Here is a 20,102-nt window from a genome sequence, read left to right on the forward strand (position 1 = left end):
GCAAAGTTGGGTAACAGTCATAGCATAGTAGTGGATTCCTGCGCTTCTCTAATGCAATCATACTTGAGCTTTTTAACTGGGTTGATTCCTTACATTTTGCTTGGACGTTTACTTTCTAAGGGTATGGGCACAAGTTAGTACATGCACTTATGTTAATCAAATTCAGGATATGCTCCTGGAAAACTGATTTAGGCTTTTATATGAGATTGTGTGAGTTTAATATGAACTTGCGCGCAATGCAATTGACTTTTCGATTTTGTAAAATGTTCGACAGCTGTTATTGTTTGGAACTATGCATACAACGGGATTTTCAGATCATTATGTTTACTGCACCATGCAACCTTGTAATTTTAAGTTAAGTTAAACACACGGAATTATAGAATAACTGTTTCCCTTTATTGCTGAGACGCATTGTGTTGAAAGACCAGCGAAATGCGTTTTCTTGTTTAACCGCGGTTTAATCTAACCAGCACTAAAATCTAACCCATTTCCGACCGACCATGAACATTTCATCACAAACCCTCCGTCAATTTCAACATAATATTACCAACATATTGAAAGTTTAATGATTATGTTTTGAAAACACATCGTTAGCTGCGTGAGAGGGGTTATTTAAATGCGGGTGTCAACTTTTGAATGGGATGAATTGTTATCTCTATGAATAAGCAAAAAACAACTTAAAAAACCCAAACCATATGAAAAAAGGCAATAATGTTGGCCTTTCCTTTATTCATACATATATGTGTGTGTGTGTGTGTGCGTGCGTGTGTGTGTGTGTGTGTGTGTGTGTTATTTCATCTTCACCTTATATTGTTTTTTTTTTTTTCTATTTCACTGCAGTACGCACACCTAATAAGACTACAAATTGAACTCTCTATCAAAATAAAAAATCTACAAATGCAGGTATAATGTTAACGATTAAACAGACACACTTTCGCAGCATTTAATCTCCTTTTGGTTCTATATACATGTTCATATGCTGCACTGCGTTGGTACTGAACCGCCAAATGCTTGTCTGATAATAAACTCCATAATTATTACACTACCAGCAGTGCAACCAGGAATAATTCAACAATAATCAACAGCTTAAATGAAACCATGCTTGTTAGACCTTAACATAACAAAAATAATACTCTGGTAATTTTCTGATAATCACCACATTCAACCTTATCGCAAATGGGTTTTTATATCGTTATAGCAATATAGTGTCCTTTAAAGGAGAAAATGGAAAAGTTAAAATTGCAAGGACTCTGGTTATATATAATAGCGCGCACATTGTATACATAAACCTTCAATATTCCAATCATGATTAATTTTTGTCGTGACTTACGGTATGACTGATGAAGTAGTAAAAAATGTATGTGCATAAATGTAAATGTATGGTGATACTGAAGTTATTGAATCACCTTGGTTTATACGTTACTCGATGATAAAGTGTGAAAGTGAATGGTGTTAGTTTGTATATATATACCAATGTGCAGGAGGGAAAAAAGAGAGCTATAGGCCAGACACGCGTGAACTGTTTACCTTCAAGTAATTTTCAATGTGTTTTAATTATAATAACATGTGCAGCAACTTAATTGTCACGCTCGAATTTATTCACAGAGAGCTCACTATTAATTTTACAGAAAATCCTTCACCCTATGTTGCAGCGTACTGCTCCTGAGTCTCTCCCGTTTCAACGACGTAAATGTTCAGTGTATAATTTCATCGAATAATACTCCCAGCATAAACTCCAATAAGTCTGCCCCAGCTTGTATTTTTATAATTGCCATATCAGCACGATTTTTATTTCAGTGCCAGTAAAGAACAAGCGGGCATATACATATGTAAATGATGCTTATGTGAAGCGGCTGCTCCGCTCGTTCTCTATAGAACTCAAACCTACGCTTATTGACGACCTCGCATTAATGTTAGTTATACAAAAGCAAGTGTGTCGCTAAGTAGCATCAGAAACCCGGGGTGAAAATCACATCGTTGAATACAGTTTTACGAGAGAAGAACGTATTTATGCAATTATGTAATTAATTCATGAGACGGCGGTTGTGAAATATGGATCTGTCATTTTTATGCTGCTGAAGTATATTCTAAATAGCCGTGATGTGGGACGAAGCAACGAGTCTATATGAATTATGCACGTGTGCGTTTGAATGATTTAAAGTTGAGACACAACCTTTTCTAGGACTAAACGTGCGTTGATGATCGAATTGCTTAATTTATCTTGGTTGTGTCATTTACCCGCTGAATCCAAAACGGAGCTGCTGCTATTCGAGACGAAGGTGCACAATTGTTATTACATGTAATTGAGGCGCTCATCAAGAGCGTATTATCAATGGATTAACTAGGAGCTGAAATTAACGTTTTTCTGATCAAACTACAGTCGTATATATACGAATGTATATGTAGATTTTGTAGTAACACTCAAGAGACTACGAGAATAGCCAAGCATGAACATGACGGAAAAGCACGGATATGACATGTTTAGTACCAGTGACATTGTAAGTAATGGCGGTATACTACCGATGTATATTTCTTCCATTTGTGAATCCAAGATGTCAAACATAAGTTTTAATTTATTGTTACTATCATTCAGGCCTGTAGCCAGGGGGGTTGGAGGGTCCAAAAGCACCCACCCCCTTTTTTTGCTGGGAAAAGGTCCTCTCTGGATAAAGTTCCATCTAGGTACATGTACACCAAGGTGTCATGGTAAAAGATCCACTTTTTCATAAAAAGAACCCCCCCCCCTTTTTGATATTGCTGGCTACGGGCCTGATAATTATAGTACTTAAACTTTATTCATACTTTGAATTTTTCTGTTTATCAATTTTATTTCCCTTTCATGTTTCCAACATAATTGAGTCCATTAAACATGGGGGAGGGGGTAACTCTGCCTCTGGAAATGGGGAGTGGGGGGCGTGCTAGAGGTGTACTGCTTTGGGTAAAGCTACATGTACTAGTATATATGCATATTTGAAAAATATATCTGTGCGATGATTAACATAATCATGTCAAGAAAGCTTTGTAATTGTACCCGATTCTACTAAGTCTTTTGCCTATATACGCTGTATGATACAGTGTAATGGGGATATTATGCAGTCCTAAATGTAGCTGATGGTTTTCCATTCATCTAATTATTTGTTTGTTTAATTATTTATTAAGTCAATTTTGTCTTTGCTTATATACCAATACATTAAGTCATATAACGTATAATGTAAATCACCTAGTATTCAAACATTTATTCTGTAAAAAGTTAGAGTGTATCAAATTCATTCTGTTTTGAATTATGCATGCGTTGACCCAATTTGAGTACGCAGATTTAACCATTTCTTTCAGTTGACGTTTCACGTTGGAACCAGTGAGACGCTGTTCTTTGAAAAGTGGCTAGTCAGTCAGGATAAACGTAAGTCTGTCTGCCTTTTCTTTCTTTTTTCTTTTTCTCTTTCTTTCTTTCCCTCTTGTCAGTGTTCTTCTCTGCACTTACTTTTCAAGAGACCGCATTCAGATTCAAACATCGTACCATCTGTGTCGATCCAACTCTGCAAGGGATTCTCGCAGCAGTGAAATCAGTGGGATCAGATTAACTGCCTGATACTCCTCCTCGAGGAAGGAGGGATTAACTTCCGCGTGCGCTGAAATAAATCACACCCTAGCTGCTCGAGGAGCTTTCCTCTCCCCAAGTAAACTTCTGGAACTTCAAATAATATGCACATCAGTTTACTTAACATTATCATTATTATTATTATTATGGCTCATAAAAAATCATACATACGTGACATTATTAGGGGACTAATGCATTTTTTTTACTTTTGTTTTCTTATTGTCACAAACACCATACATATAAGAGGTGCACGTCACTAGCTGTGTATATGGTGGAACGTGGAGAAAAATCCAGTATTTTAGCAATATTTTCACATTTTCATTGCCATACAGATCGTTTAAGCCAATATGTCGGGCTTCATTTTTTTTTTTTTTTTTTTTTTGTATAAATGGCCTTTTCTAGCTGTGATAATCGAGTTAGTTCCCGTTGGCCGTACCATGAAATATTGGCGGAATTCAAACCCTCATATCTCGGAGATTTGAACATTGTTTCACGACATCTAGCTTTTTTTTGCGGGCCAGCCGGATCTAGGTGCTGACTATGACGTCATGCCGTACCGCATTATTAATTTGGTATTTGACAACATGATCCAAATTATGTAGTCGCCTACATAAACATCCATGTAACAAGTCATATACAGGCATGTACAAGACCATCCTGGTGATTACGCCAATGAAATAATTAATGATCTTACCTTGAGTGGAATAAGCTATAATGTAATGATAGGAACGCGGCGTCAGTTATGTGAAACTGAGTCAAAATGTCGGTTTTACTAGTGTATCAATGCTAAAATAGCGCACGGTTATTATTATCGAGTATATAATAGCCTTATTTGACAAGTCACTCTTCTCTTTAACACATTAAAAAGATGATTCCTAGGTCAATACCGCGTGTCATCATCGTCATCATCATTATCATCACCAGAATGATCCTCCGTATATCGAAGGTCATCGGTACACTCCACGGACCATGGACCGCTTGTCAGAGAAAATGAAATGATGACAAGCAATGATGATAAATTTCTACATTTCTATTTTGTGTTTTAAACGTATAGCTTTTGAAAAAATATTGAGGTTAGGTTTTTTTTACCATGCAGCCCAATATTCAAATATTAAGCCATTTTCCCTTTTTTCCTTTAGTCGCGTTCATCCAGACCGGCAATTGACTTAATGATGTCTCATTAGAGTACTAGTTAGTCGCACTAGCACCACAGCCCAGACTTTTAAATCACATATTTTGGCATTCATTGACCAACGTCAGTTTTCAACCAAAGTCCGACATCGTGCTAATATCAATTTATTTTTCCAGAGTTCTTGGTAACCTGTGTCGCAGTGTTTTTTCTTGCCTTTTTCCATGAAGGCCTCAAAGCGTTGGTTGATTACGTCAAGATGAGCAGAGACCGAGTCTATGACGCCACGCAATCTGCCACTGCGAGACAGTCTTCAGAAAAAGACAAAACGGAAAAGACCGGAAACGCTGACAGCATGGGTCACGAACCGAGGTAAAACGCCTTCGTAGGACGGAAATATCTGCTATTTCTGTGGAAGTGGTATAAATAGCCAAAAATGACCAACATATTAGAACAGGAATCATCCATATAAGAGACCGTCAGAGCTTTCTGACGTCATTACAGACTAGAAAAAAGCAAAACACCAGATCTAGAATCATTTCACCAACTCACTCGACAATCTGCCATTATTTCTGACACCTCTGTCCTCCCAACGTCGCAAAAACTCTCCACCCTTCACGCTTATACATGTAGTCGCGAGACAGCTATCTCGGATGATCAACATAGGTTATCACTTGCTAACCTGAGTTTTAGAGCATTGACAGTATCTAGTTTATTTATTTATTATTATTTTTTTATGGGAAACAAATACCGGTTCAGACTTAAAGGGAAATATTATATTCTCCGAAACTTAGGGTGGAAAGATAGTTGCTATGGGAACTACGTTGACATATAAGAACTATTACAGAACTAATGTTTTTAATATATATATTTTTCTTTTACAGGCCATTCACTCGATTTTTTTGCTCGCTCCACGTTCTTCATTCCTTCCTGTACACAATCCAAATGTTCACAGCATATACTCTTATGATCGTCTTCATGACCCTAAACGTCTGGCTTTGCGCTTTGGTATGTCTTGGGGTCGGCATCGGGACGCTGCTATTCAGATTACCAATCTGTCCGATGCAGTCGCCATCTATTGACAATAAACAGAACGACTGAAAGGGAATATATTGAACTTGGTCTTGACATGGTTGATTTATAACCATCCGTCATTATCAAAGAAGAAATAAGGAATTGTGATAGAATTCTCCAATGGAATATGTGGACAATATTTATCTATTAATATTTTATGTATATCAAAGTCATAATATATTATATTGTCAGCACACGTTTTCGCACACAATTTGTGGGGTTGCTTTTATTTGACAATAAAAAGAAATTTTAGGATTTTTTCGCATAACCCCCCTCTCTAAATCTAACAGTAAATAATTTAAAAAAAAGTTAAAGAAAATTAAATTAATAACCCGGGTTTTTCTATCATCAAAATGCCTGTACAGTATATGTAGATGATGCAGTGCACTCAGATACTGGGTGGACATGACTGTCTATAAATAAAAGCGTCTAATTATCCTGAATGTTGTTTGCAAGCTTATGACATGTCTTAAACCGACAAGCGGTTGAAAATACCTTAAAATTCGAACAGTTGTTAAACCCTACTCTCGTCCACTTAGAGTCTCTGTGATTTGGTCTAAACCATATTCTTAGAGCGGTATTAGAACAACATATACCCTGTAGGCCTATATATCAAAGTAAATATTTATATTTCTCGTCCGGCGTCGAAAAAGGGTCACAGGAAAGCGGTTTTTTCAAAAACTTTTGCCAAAAGTGATGCAGCATAGGAGAAATATGGCGGTACTTGGGACGTGTTTAATCATAGAAACTGAATTGGGCCTACGTGCATTCGACTGCACTTCGGATTATGGCCTACCTGAATTAATATAGAGCAAGGTTATTTTCAACTACAGCAGTTTAGCTCGTTACAGCACTGGTGCATGTAAGTACGACTATTATTCAGCGGAATAATCTAACATTAAATGTATATATAAGCTTAAACTATATAGTGCCAGTTTTATAAGAATTTTGCCCTTCTGTAACTTAGAGGCTAGGATGCATACTCCATGAATGTACTTAAACATTGGTTAAGTACCCGTACCTTTGTAAGAGACTTCTATTGGACTGGGGGTAGGGGAAATGCTTACACTTTATAAAGTTAACTACTACCAGTAGTATAAAAAAAACTAAAAAACTTGAGTGAAGATCGAGGGGATTACCCCACCTCTGCCTACAAACACACACACACACACACATTTACACGAACACACACACACACACATTTACACACACACACTTACATATACACACACACACATTTGCACACACACACACAAACACACACACACATTTACACACATTTACACACACACATGAAGCATATAGGGATGTTCATATACACTTCCTTTTAGCAAACCCTGTCATTCACCGAGCACCCGGTAGAACGCCATGTCGCTGCCAGCGGATTTCCAAGCCTTGCACCCTGAATGTCAAGCCTTCGTGCGAGACCGAATAAACACGCAAATGAGGGGAGATGATGATTGGAATGTCACCAGAAAAGCAAAATCAGAAGCGACTGCCAAGGCGGCAAAAGAGGCCTCTTACGACTTCAGAGGGACTAGGGGAGAGATAACTATTCCGTCACCGCACGTGAAAGGTACATGTACACGTATACATTTCATGCCCATAGCTATTGACTTCTGAGGCCTGTTTCACGAGACTTAGTCTAAATTTTTGGTCCAAATTTTCAGTCTGACCTGACTCAGGACAACCTAAATTCTGACTTGTAATCCAATTGAAAGAAATATTGTTTTGTTGTATATAACAAGAAAAAGTGACTAACATTTAAGATAAATATTTCACTTCTTCCGGGTAAAGTTTGTTTTTGAAACCGGGTCGTAGTCGGTCATGTTTGTCACTCTGTTTGTACTATGTGGAACGATTAAAGCACACTTATTTAATGCAACAGCTTACGCGCGTTTGTGACACCAATACAACGGAGGCCTCGTCGCTAGGCAACAGCATTATGTTACCCGTATCTTAGTTATATATTCCGATGTAATTTGTATTCAGGCTCAAATGAAATTGGGGAAGAGTTAACGACAATGATGAAATTGACTCTCTAATTGGCAGCAAACGTGATGAACGCCTGACAATACTAGCCAAGTGGCTATAGTTTGCCTTTCAGAAGGTGGCCGTGTTCCACTAGCTTTTCACTAACCATTCATTTCAAGTGAAGTATTTACCGGTACATGTACCCCAGTACATGTAAACCAATAAGATTCCGGAACTCACGCGGCAAAGTTGAATGGCAAATTTACCGACATTGGGGTGTCAATCTCACTAGATAATGTCCTGGATGCTCCAGTCAACTCATTAAGCGCACATTTACCAAGTCTCTATTCAAAATAAATAAATAAATAAATAAATAATGCATTTTCCATTAGATACGGACTTAGAGTTCAAATTTAAACCTCGCCAGGCGTCTTTGTAGAAGACTACCCTTAAACTTTGCACAGCATCAAAAGCATCACGTCCTATTCATGATCAATTAACAGTTTTCACCGTAAACACAACATCAAACGTTAGTTTTCGCACTAATTTCAGAGGGCCTTAGAGCGTGGGTTTACACCCCGGCTAATGGCCCCAAGAACCCTCCAATCGTGGTGTACTTCCATGGCGGAGGCTGGGTCCTCTGCAGCCTGGAGGATGTGGATACTTTTGTGAAGATGCTGACTGAGTAAGTCTCTTTTACAGTTTGTTATAAAAATGTCTCCTGAAAATGGTTTTCTGAAGCTGCGAGCTGAGTGAGTAATTGCGCAACACATGAAAAGTCTCTCAAACAGAAAATGCCTGTTTAAGTTATCAAATTAATTTATTGAGCACTAAAGGTGTGAATTGATAGCATTTGCAGGCTCCGTGTTCATAAAACATATTCAAATTTTACCGTAATGCCTTTCATTAAGAAATATGATAGTTGGCATTACAAATCAATTCACAAACCATTCAGTTAAGCGAGCTAGTAGTCCAAGTATATTGACACTACCTACAAAATTACGAACAATCTTACATATAACCAAGCTCCTAAAGCAATAATGTTTGCACAAACCGCTTTTTTTTTTTTCAGGTCAGTAATGACTGCGGCCTATTTTCAACTTAAATGTCCACACTATTTATTTGTGGGCCAAATGCATGCTCTCAGACCTATATTGCATATATGTTGTCGATGGGACCTAGATTGCTACTTGTTTTATGCCAGATGATTAAATTAATGTTAATATCTTATTTGTATATTTAATTTTATTTATCCTAGCACCGCCAACTGCATCGTAGTGAGCGTGGATTATCGTCTGGCACCAGAACACAAATTTCCTGCCGCCATTGACGACTGTGAGACTGCCGCCAAATGGGTTCTGGGGAACAAGGAATTTGTGGGTAAATAAACAAATAAATAGACAGATACATGCAGATACTTATAAATAAATACAAGCATGATATTAATAACGATTATAAAAACAAAAGTAAAAATACAAAAATAAAAGTTAAAAAATAGAAAATACATCAATTATTCAATAAATAAATTGACACATTTTTAAAAGATAAATTTAATCAATAAATATGTATAATAATAACGCCAATAATAATTATATATGTGTGTGTGTGTGTGTGTGTGTGTGTGTGTGTGTGTCCATGCAGATATAATGAGACAAAACAGAGAAACGCGTTCATCCTGCTTCTTATCATTGAAACAGAAGTAGAAAAGGCGTTTCTTTTTTTTTCTTCGCTAGGTGGCAGCACGCTCAGCAAGGTTGGTGTCGTTGGTGAAAGTGCAGGAGGACATCTGTCGGCCTGTGTGTCACATGATGTCCCAGGACTAGCGTTTCAGGTAAATGTTTTTTCCCTCTCCTTAAAAAGTATAAGAAGACCGAAAGAAAGTAAAAATAAAAATTCAAATAAAAATAATAAGATGCCCGCTAGCTACCTTTGTCATTTATAAAACCAAGCATAAAAGTAAAGCAATGTTCATTGTTACATGGAAACGAATTTAGCCGCTTTCCAGTAGGTCTGGAGACAGTCACCGGAGGTCTATTATTTTATTGAAGTGATCCCGTAGTCAACTCACTCTGCCAGCTGAAGTCCCCACGGCTATTAAATGAGTTACTTCGTCACTTCTTTAGAACTGTCTTCTAATAATTTTCAATTAAATTTTAGTCTTCATGTGACAAAAAAAAAAAAAAAAAAAAATCAGATTGAACCTAGCCAAGAAATGACCTCAGTCAGAGTCAATGCAACCTTTTGGCTTGTACTGGTATCGTGTTTTCTCGTTTTTCATCGTGCACAAATAAGAAAAAAACTACATCATCAAATAAAAATGTAATTAATATAACCCAATATTTGCGAATGAGCTGTCTGGTCAATAACATAATGAGTTTCCGGCACTGCATGGTATTTACATATTCTATCCCAGGTGCTCATCTATCCGGTGACGGATATGCGGATTGACACCCGGGAGTCGTACAAACGCTATGCGGAGGGCTACGTTCTTACCACCGAGGCTATGTACTGGTTAGTGCGAGCACTTTGGGGCCGTTCATATGAAAAAATTATTTTCTAAAAATCTATTTTCTATTCGCGGTATCTTGTGATCACGGTCTGTGCCCTGAATATCCCGCGGCGTAATTACTGGCAGCGCAACCCAGTTACTTCCAAAGCTGTAATTAATTCTCGGCTGCGCTCGGAGTGATCACAAGATACCGTGAATAGAAAACAGATCTTTAGAAAATAGATTTTTCACATGAACGGTTCCTTAACTTGAATCTGTGAACTTAAAACTGTTTCTTAAACGATAATGCGCTAGCATACAGTGTACTAGTATACTTGTGCCACACGTACATGTATTTTAAATCCCCTGCAATATGTAAAACTGTCATTCAGTTTACAGAGATACTAAACTGACTCCACATATCATAGATTGTAGTCAAAACTGATAGCAGGTATCGTTTTCAAGGTTTGTAAATCACTTCCTCCACAACGAGGCTGAGAGGTCGGATCCACGTGCCTCTCCAATTCTACGGACAAAGTTTGACCACCTTCCACCAGCCTTGTACGTGGCCGCCACCCATGATGTCCTGTTTGACGAAGGGATGGGTATATTATTTTTTATTATTCATGCAGTGAGTTTATTACGAGTAATGGTCATTTAGCACTTGTATACCACCACATGTTTACTAACGGTTCTAAAGCTATTTTGAATAGCGACCATTGATGAACACTTCGCTATTGTTTCCCTTCGTTTTCCCAATGCAAATTTTTTTATTTGATGAAATCAGGCTTCTGCTTTGAATTTTGATGTTATATTTTGACTTAAAATTATTGACTCAATACAAATTCGATCTGTGGCGTAGCTGGCAAAGGATAGAGATCATTGACCTTCCACGCCTAAGCTTCACTTTAGGGTTGTAGGTTTTATCTCTATAGTATGAAAATTGTACTGAAGTAAAACAATTTGACATGATTTTTGCACATATGTCCGAGAAAAAAATATCAGTGAACAATGAATAAGGGTACTTAGTTTAAAATGCTAAATACAGAAAAACACAAACATACATTTTCCACTTTCTGTACTAATATTGTACGTTCGATTTTTTAGAATATGCCAAAAAACTGAGAGAAGCTGGAGTAACGATTGAAACCCTTATGTTAGAGGGAATCACTCACTGTACGGTTTATTTTCCTAGTAAGTTATATTATTATTTCTAGACTTAATTTCAGTATATCATTTCAGCATTTCACAAAATTTAAAATATTTCTAGTTATCATAATAAGAGTAATGCTCATTATTACTATCGCTTTTGTTATAAACGTATAAAATATTTGATCTCTCCACCTTCCATTTCCTCTATACTTTTTATAAAGAGCATGTAAATTTGATAATATGTTTTAGATTATTTCAAAGAGTCGAATGCCAAGATATGCGGGAAGGTTGCAGAGTTCGTGAAAAAACATTCTGAATAAACGCTCCTGGCATCAACGTTTACCACGTAGAGCAAGGCATGCTCATCAGTTGAGTATTTACATGTAGTGCCTACTTCAAAACAAGATGCACTGGTAACTAACAAGGCCATCTTCCTTTTGACTTGTCGGATATTATTGTTAATATGTATGCCTCACTCTCCCTTTATCCACAATTTAAAACATGACGATGTCTGTGCACTATGGTGCCCGCCTATATAACGTCATGTTTCAAATTGCAAGTTTCTGGGTGGTTTTGAATAAGGTACAATATACTTTTTTTATGATTTTAAGGGAAATGTAGTTTTTGTATATAAATTTGTGAAGCGATTCTGCTTTTATCCAGTTTGTATTTACAGTATATTTGACGAGTAAAGTACTGTGGAAAATAAACTACGGGAAATTATTTGTTTTGTAAATTTATTATTATTTAATTATGATAAGTGTGTTTGTGTGAATGTGTGTGTGTAAAAAAAGTGTTACTTTACACACATAAAAAAAAATAAAATAAAATAAAGCAATATGTAATCAACTCGTTCTTAATACAGTGCTACAGACAGGTAGCCGATTAATTAACACGGACACTTACGCCCTAATACTCATTTCTGGTTACATATTGCATTTGGATTTTTCAACAACAATGCATTTTTTTACATATTTCATCTTGCCGACATTATAGGAAATTCAGTTTATATACTCTACTTATAAGAAGCTCCATTTTCTAGCTTTCCCCGATTGTGAAAACATTGCCTGTGTTGTTCTAAATGTAGCAGTACCAGCAGCTGAGTCTAGTCATGTTCTAACACAGGCACCGGTAAGATACCGCTAGATCGAGCGATGCAGTAGTCGAGATGTGGCATGCAATGTAAAACCCGGTAGAAATCTTAGACCCCATTCCCATACCTAGATCGAACAAGCAGGATCGACCCATCTCTGAGGAGTTCCTCGCTAAAATGCTTTCAGCTTTAGCTGCTTAGATGTCTGGCACGTCTACTGAAGCTCCTAAACGACAGTTAATTACCCCCTAACAGCTTCAGTAGGCGTGCCAGACATCAGAGCCGCTTAAGATGAAAGCATTTTAGCGAGAAACCCCTCGGAGATGGTTCGATCCTGTTGGATCGATCTAGGTATGGGGATGGGGCCTCTTGCTCGGGGGGGGGGGGGAGGAGGGGTTATGGCGGTTTGTGAAACCAAACAAACAGCGTCACCTATTACCGTCTTCTGGCCTTATTAGCTCTTTAATGAGCATATGTTGATCCCTGATCTGGAACAATCGACTACCTGTTAAACAATCTCAGAAGTGCAATAAACATTGAGTAATATCCCCGATAACTGACCTGATTCAGGTGCCTCTAGAATATTTATCTAGACAGCGCCTTGGCCTAATTATAACTTAGGTAAGGGCAACCCAATTTCCAGCTATGTGAAATAGGGCATTCAAGGTAGGGTAACATCATGGTTTTTCATGCAGTTTTAGTTTAAGCACTTTAGTTCCTTAACAATTCTGCAGCGCTGGTGAGTATATAGTGATAATCAAAGTATAGAATTAACCAGACTGATCAGTAGCAGAAGGCGAAAGGCAAACTCCATTCACTGTTGAAAGAAGGCAAGTGCTTTAACATTTTACAGTGTCTTCATGCGTGACCTAAATATAAACGAATATCACAAACCACGCAGCTACAACATAAGCTTATATAAGAGAAGCAGAGAGCATTTACTAAGCAATACACTGCATAAAAACTGTGTATTATTCTGATTAATTGTGATTTGAGATAAATTGAAACTAAAAATAGATATTAAAAATAACCATCCCTGCAGCCTAAGCGCCTTAAAATGCATTACTTTTTTTAAGCGAATCGAGTAAAACGCGATGTCGATGCCAGCGGATTTCGAGTCCTTACAACCAGAGGGCAAAGCCTTCGTTCGAGACCGAATAGACAAACAGGTCAGGGGAGACGAAGATTGGAATGTTACCAGGAAAGAAACGTCAGAAGCGATTACCGAGGCGACAAAAGAGGCCGCTTACGACTTTAAGGGGGCGAGGGGAGAAATTACTATTCCGTCACCACACGTGAAAGGTATTTTTAATGGTCTGATACCGGTGTGACAAAAATAGTAGTCCTAGGAATGAAAGTCCGGGGTTCTATATGATTAGTACAGGTTAGGGTTAGTCTGAGTATCGGGATTAGTTTATAGGGCGAATGTCACCTGTCCACAGTAACATACTTACTACGTTACATGTTGTATAGCAATAAAACATAACTATATTTACAAATTTATTCTTTATTTGCCTGGTCTAAAGTTTGTTTGCAAAACCGAGCCCTGTTTGGAAAATATTGGCTCACTGACGTGTGGTTTAGTGCAGGGGAAGTCGCTGAGAGGGAACAGAATTCCCTGATGTATTGGTATCTAGGGTGCGTGTTGTACACAGGGTCTGTGTCCTTTGCAACTCTTGAATTGGCCTCCGCTGGGATGTTTTGATAGGATTTTATCACAGAGTTATGTTTATGAGGCCACCCAGAATAGGGGGCTAACCAGTCCGAGGGTCAAATATGGCCGACCCACTTGAATAATTCCCACCTATTCAGTGTCTATTAGCAATTTAGACGGCAGACTTTGTAGTGGGTCGCAATATTTGACCCTCGGACTACTTAGTCCCCTATTCTCAATGGGTCCTATGCTGATACTCGGGTGTCACATGTCTAGATGAGTGCAATTCCAATACGTGACATACATTTGGATGCATTTGCCGTACTGTATTATAGGATAACCCTTGTTGTACTACTTGTACAACTTTCAACAGCTAAACACATATAATAAAAGAACAGGTTCCATGTACTTATCAAGGCAATACGCTAAGGACAAGTCTCCATTACCTTCAGGGAAATAAGCTTTACGTTTATGAGGTCTAATATAAAAATAAAGTTTCAAGTTATAAACATAATGCAAACAAATAACGCTGTTTTCATTGGATACGTTCATAAATATACCGCACCAGACGTCATTTTAACCTAGAATATTGTCTTAGACATTTCATGGGATCAAAGCGATATCGTATTCAAGTAAGAATGGCAAGAATCGTTTGTACTCGTACAAATTTCAGCGGGACTTCCAGCGTGGGTTTACACCCCGGCCAATTGCCCCAAGAACCCTCCAATCCTTGTGTACTTTCATGGCGGAGGCTGGGTCATCTGCACTTTGGACGATGTGGATACCTTTTTGAAGATGCTTACTGAGTAAGTCCTTTTTAATTTATAGTTTCAATAAACACGGGAAAAATCTTTTGAAAATATGTTTTTTAAAGATGCTGACTCAGTAAACCCTTCTACAATTTGCTAACCATCGAAGTGTCTCTTAAAACATTTTAAAGATACTGACAAATAAGTTCGTTCACAATGTGTTAAACTCAACAAAATCTCTCCTGAAAATACTTATGTGAAGATGCCAGCTGAGTACGCCTTTTTTTTGTAATTTCTTAAGCATAACAAAAATCTTTTCTGAAAATGCTTTAGTGAAGGTGCTGAATCTGCTGAAAGAAATAAGATAGTATATTCGACAGAAAGAAATACAACTACAAAGCATTTCACAAATAATTCTGTTGATGACAGTAGTATAGCTCGGTAAATTTATAAATTGATACAGGATCTCACTTTTGGATCTCTAAATATGGATTACATTGATTTTTTTTTAAACTCAGTTTCTAAATGGCAACAAATGTTAACTGTTTTAATTTAAACATTGAATTCTTTTTTTTATGAAGTCCTTCATTGATGTTTTACATTTAGTACCGCCAACTGCATCATAGTGAGCGTAGACTACCGCTTGGCACCAGAGCACAAATATCCCGCCGCCATTGACGACGCCGAGACTGCCGCCAAATGGGTTCTGGGGAACAAGGAATCTGTCGGTAAACATATAAATGGATATACAGTGTTGATAAATATAATGACACACGCATCAAAAAAAAAACAAAACAAAACAAAGATAGTGTATGTTCCCAGGGCCGCTAGAGAAGTCAGGAGGGATGAAAGAAATATTAGATACATTGATGGATTAATTCGGTAAATAAAATCAACAAATCAATTTACAATAATATGTCGATATCACTAACAAAAATAATAAATATATACATAAAAACGTATATGATAGACTTATTACAAATTTTGGCAGTTAATCAGTGAATAATATTAAAGGCTACTGACAATATGCTTGCATTTGTATTTGATCATTAAAAGAGAAGTTGAAATGACGTCCTAGTTTGTCAAAATTTCTGTACTAGGCGGCAGCAAGCTCAGCAAGGTTGGTGTCATAGGTGACAGCGCGGGAGGACATCTATCGGCCTGTGTGTCACATGATGTCCCAGGAATAGCATTTCAGGTAAAATGTTGCTTTCACCTTTTTGTTACGAAAATTTTTTTGAATTTTATTTCTGGATTTTTTGCCATAGGAAGTGTTTGAATGAAGCTCAATAAAGAAAACTAGGCAAACTCATATACCTGAAAACTAAATTGTTTCTAAAAAGTACAAAAACGAAGGGGGCTTGCCTTTAATTAAAAGATTAATAAAAAGAAGAAAAAAAGAAAATGGAAACGGAAACTCAAAAACCCCACTTCCTTCGTCAGCCATGGATTCGAGTGCAAAATATGCAATACACACTACAATGCAATCATTTCATCGTGTTTTCTGATCTGACATAATAAGAAACAAACAACATGTACAATATCAAAACTTAATTTGCGTCACGAATCGCCTGCCAGTCTCAGTTCAGTAGCTTAAAAATATTGGTACACTGTTTTTACATATTCTATCCCAGTTGCTCATCTATCCGGTGACGGATATGCGGATTGACACCCGGGAGTCGTACAAACGCTATGCGGAGGGATATGTTCTTACCACTGAGTCTATGTACTGGTAAGTACGAGCAGCAAACATACATTTTAGGGTGAACCTAAAACTATAGTGGCCAATGTAAAATGATGATGTATATGTGCTTCATATTTAGGGTATTCTTAAAACTTGTTCACGCATCCTGATTGTAGAGGTGATTTACAATATGTGCATTTGTCTCTAATGAATGAGATCCTTATGTACAGGTACATGAGTCACATTACATGTATAACTTCGTGCAGCCGTATCTCAAATAGACATTCGGTTTACAGCGGTTGAGTTCATGTCAGTATTCATAGTACAATCCATAATGATAGCAGCTTCAAAGAGGGTCAACGTCTTCATCCTTCCTTCCTATATATCCATTGAACATTTTGATGTCTCGTTTTCAAGGTTTGTAAATCACTTCCTCCACAACGAGGCTGAGAGGTCGGATCCACGTGCATCTCCAATTCTCCGGACAAAGTTTGACCACCTTCCACCGGCCTTGTACGTCGCCGCCACACACGATGTCCTGTTTGACGAAGGAATGGGTAAATTTTATTTACTTCTTATTGATTAATTTATCAATTCTATTTGTTGAAAGATTTGTTTTATTTAGCTTCGTATCTAGTTTGTTAATATTTTTTTTGTGAGTTGATTATTTAGATGTTTATTTAGTGATGAATCTATCTGTGAAATTATTTTCATTTCTCTTTCAAGGTTATTTCAAAGGCTCATAGGGCATTTTGTTTCCGACCGTAGCTAAGATATTTCATTAAAATCAACAAAGATGCTCAACGTTACATTTCAATTTACAGAAGTTGCCAATTTACGTACCCACTTTTAAAGTAATACCACACTTATGCCATATGTTTATTTTTTAGAATATGCCAAAAAACTGAAAGAAGCCGGCGTAACGATTGAAACTCTTATGTTAGAGGGCATTACCCACTGTACGGTTAATTTCCCAAGTAAGTTATATTTTAATTTCCTAGTGTGCAATTCAGTATAGCATTTCAGCATTTAAATACACTTACACTTTTGACGGACACGGACAATCCATAATGATAACATATATTATTATTATCATTATTATCATTATTATTATTATTATTATTATTTACATCGTTACTGTTAGTTTCTATAAGACATTTTGTTGTACCCCGGTACTATGTCTTGGACATAATAACGTAATTTTGTCCATGTGCTACATGTATGTCAAGCAGTGCATATTTGGTGATTTTCAGATTATTACAAAGAGACGGACGCCATGACATGCAGGAAGATCGCAGAGTTCGTAAAAAAGCATTCTGAATAAACTTTCGCCGTATCAGCATTAACCATGACAAGCAAGGCGTGGCCGTATAGCTGAGTATTTACTGCAAGATAGGATACACTGGTAACTAACAGCGACGTCTATCGTTTGATTATAGTGGAGTATTACCCCTGGCAGTTATACATGCATATGGTTTCGACACCCAATATTTAAATCCGGCAACATTATGCTGATAAGTCGGGTTTATAGATTGTGATTTTCTCGATGGTTTTAGAAAAAGTCAAACATTGGTAATCTTTTATCAAATTATGTAACATGATAAAACACGTTTGATTTAACACGACCTTGCTTTCAATTCAGTTCAGAGAAGGTTTAGGTAAATGTCGTGAGGTATTTTCTTATTTTGGTATAACTCCGTAACAAGGACTTTCTTGGTCAGACAGGAAAGGATTTTTTGTTTGCTAGTTTGTTTATAAAAACAGTGCAGCTAATCCACATGTGTAGACAATACACACAGAGAAAATTAAGAAATGAGTGATATATCATGAACTGTTTTCAAATTACGGTTAATATTCATAAGTCTACATAAGCTGTAGTGATATAACAATATATGATGAAGCAATTCAATATAGATTGATGTTTTCAGAATACAAACAAATATGCAAAATCATCAGGGAAATTTGAATACGTGACATATGCATCTCTGCAAGGGAAAACAACTTTGATCTGATTATGATATATCAATATTTTATGATTCATTAAGAAAATATAATAATATTTATAATATATCATAAATAAAATGCAAAGATGGCATATGACAAACCACCAAATAAACAAACTGCTCTGTGTGCATAGCTTCACAGGTAGCATACATTATATCAATACGAAATGTTTCAGTCCCTTAGCAAATAGCAAGATCTTAGGCCTGCCGCAAGTGTCCAGGAATTTTATCGTGCAAGCGAGGTATTAGCACTCTTTTGCTACTGTAAATATGCACAAAACAAAATTTATTTGGAAGCACCTGGAAACTCCTAAAGAATGTTCGCCGCAAACTAAATAGTCCCATTTGCCACGGACGTCAAAACGTTGATTAAAACTTAGGGTTTGTTGTGCACTTCCTTCGAAATTCCTGACCTGCAGAGTGAATCCACTTGTTGCACACTGAAACAGCAAATTGACGTTCAGTTTTTGGTCAACAGCGTCGTCTATGCTTACATAGTGGTAACGCAGTGTCAAATAACTTGAAGCATTATTATATTGAACACAATAATAAAAAGAGAACGGTTATCAATGACTTTGTCTTATAGTGAAAAAACGTTTGATCAATTATGTAAATGCAGAATGCATTTATCATTTTGTATTTCCGTAAATTCCTTAAGTGTTTAGAAAAAAACATTTAATTAAAATCAGAATTACGCAAGTGCAAGCAATCGATTAAAGGAACAGGCGTCCCTTTCTTGGTTTTAAATCAGAAATGCACACCTTCAGGAGTGCGTCTATGTACAGATAGTTCATGTGATACACAAACCCCATTTTGATCCCGATCCCTACCTGATTTGTCGCGCACTATCCCGTGAGAATATTTAAAAGGCAGTCATAGTGCAGTTAGAATACTGTTCAAATGCCATTCGATAAATTTCCACTTGGAATGCACTTCGAAAGTTTTTGACATGATCAAAACATTCGAGCCGGCCACAAGTATGTGTAAAAATATTTGGAATTCACTCGGATTTTTTAGAATGTTCTTCGAATATCCAGGAATGCACAAAGAATTGCATTTCCGACGCCATTCTTGATCATTCCGCCTCTAGTGTGACGGGGGCATAAAATCCCGCCAGAATGTTTCGAATGTGCCTCGAATGAGCTGAAATATTAATTTAGCCAGCAATACAACTACACTAGTCCGCCATTCAAAGTATATTCTAAATATTCTGACTACCTTCTGACAGCATTATAGATATTCTTAGTTTTCCAACTACTTTCGAACTGCATTTGAGAGCTTATGCAGCCGGAAGTGCACTAATCATTCCAGGCGAATTCAAGCGCATTTTGAGTATCCCAACGGTACTCTTACAAGAATTCACGACAATTAATTACCCACTAACAGCTTCAGTAGGTGTGCTAGACATCTCAGCTGCTTAAGCTGAAAGCAATTTAGCGAGAAACCCCTCGGAGATGGGTCGATCCTGTTGGATCGATCTAGATATGGGAATGGGGCCTTTTGC

General features: G+C 37.2%; 3 protein-coding genes across 3 annotated transcripts; all 3 read left to right on the forward strand.

Annotated features, from left to right (window-relative positions):
* Positions 1-2,010: 2,010 nt before the first annotated feature.
* On the forward strand, positions 2,011-6,244 carry LOC106179565 (high affinity copper uptake protein 1). The gene is made up of 4 exons (XM_013563264.2): positions 2,011-2,498; positions 3,334-3,400; positions 4,907-5,099; positions 5,612-6,244. Exons 1-4 carry the CDS (start codon positions 2,448-2,450, stop codon positions 5,826-5,828), a joined length of 528 nt encoding a protein of 175 aa, XP_013418718.2. The 5' UTR covers positions 2,011-2,447; the 3' UTR covers positions 5,829-6,244.
* Positions 6,245-6,365: 121 nt separating this feature from the next.
* Positions 6,366-12,151, forward strand: LOC106179564 (uncharacterized). Its single transcript, XM_024076889.2, has 9 exons — positions 6,366-6,663; positions 7,133-7,377; positions 8,328-8,460; positions 9,034-9,155; positions 9,509-9,606; positions 10,189-10,286; positions 10,729-10,868; positions 11,371-11,457; positions 11,665-12,151. The coding sequence occupies exons 2-9, from the start codon at positions 7,170-7,172 to the stop codon at positions 11,733-11,735; spliced, it is 957 nt and encodes a 318-aa protein (XP_023932657.2). The 5' UTR covers positions 6,366-6,663; positions 7,133-7,169; the 3' UTR covers positions 11,736-12,151.
* Positions 12,152-12,940: 789 nt separating this feature from the next.
* On the forward strand, positions 12,941-19,156 carry LOC106179575 (uncharacterized). The gene is made up of 9 exons (XM_013563278.2): positions 12,941-13,174; positions 13,585-13,810; positions 14,836-14,968; positions 15,518-15,639; positions 16,012-16,109; positions 16,546-16,643; positions 17,013-17,152; positions 17,486-17,572; positions 17,849-19,156. Exons 2-9 carry the CDS (start codon positions 13,603-13,605, stop codon positions 17,917-17,919), a joined length of 957 nt encoding a protein of 318 aa, XP_013418732.2. The 5' UTR covers positions 12,941-13,174; positions 13,585-13,602; the 3' UTR covers positions 17,920-19,156.
* The last annotated feature ends 946 nt before the right edge of the window (positions 19,157-20,102 follow it).

Source organism: Lingula anatina, chromosome 5 (assembly GCF_051362555.1).
Source record: "Lingula anatina isolate TDL-2025a chromosome 5, LinAna3.0, whole genome shotgun sequence".
Classification (NCBI taxonomy): Eukaryota; Metazoa; Brachiopoda; class Lingulata; order Lingulida; family Lingulidae; genus Lingula; species Lingula anatina.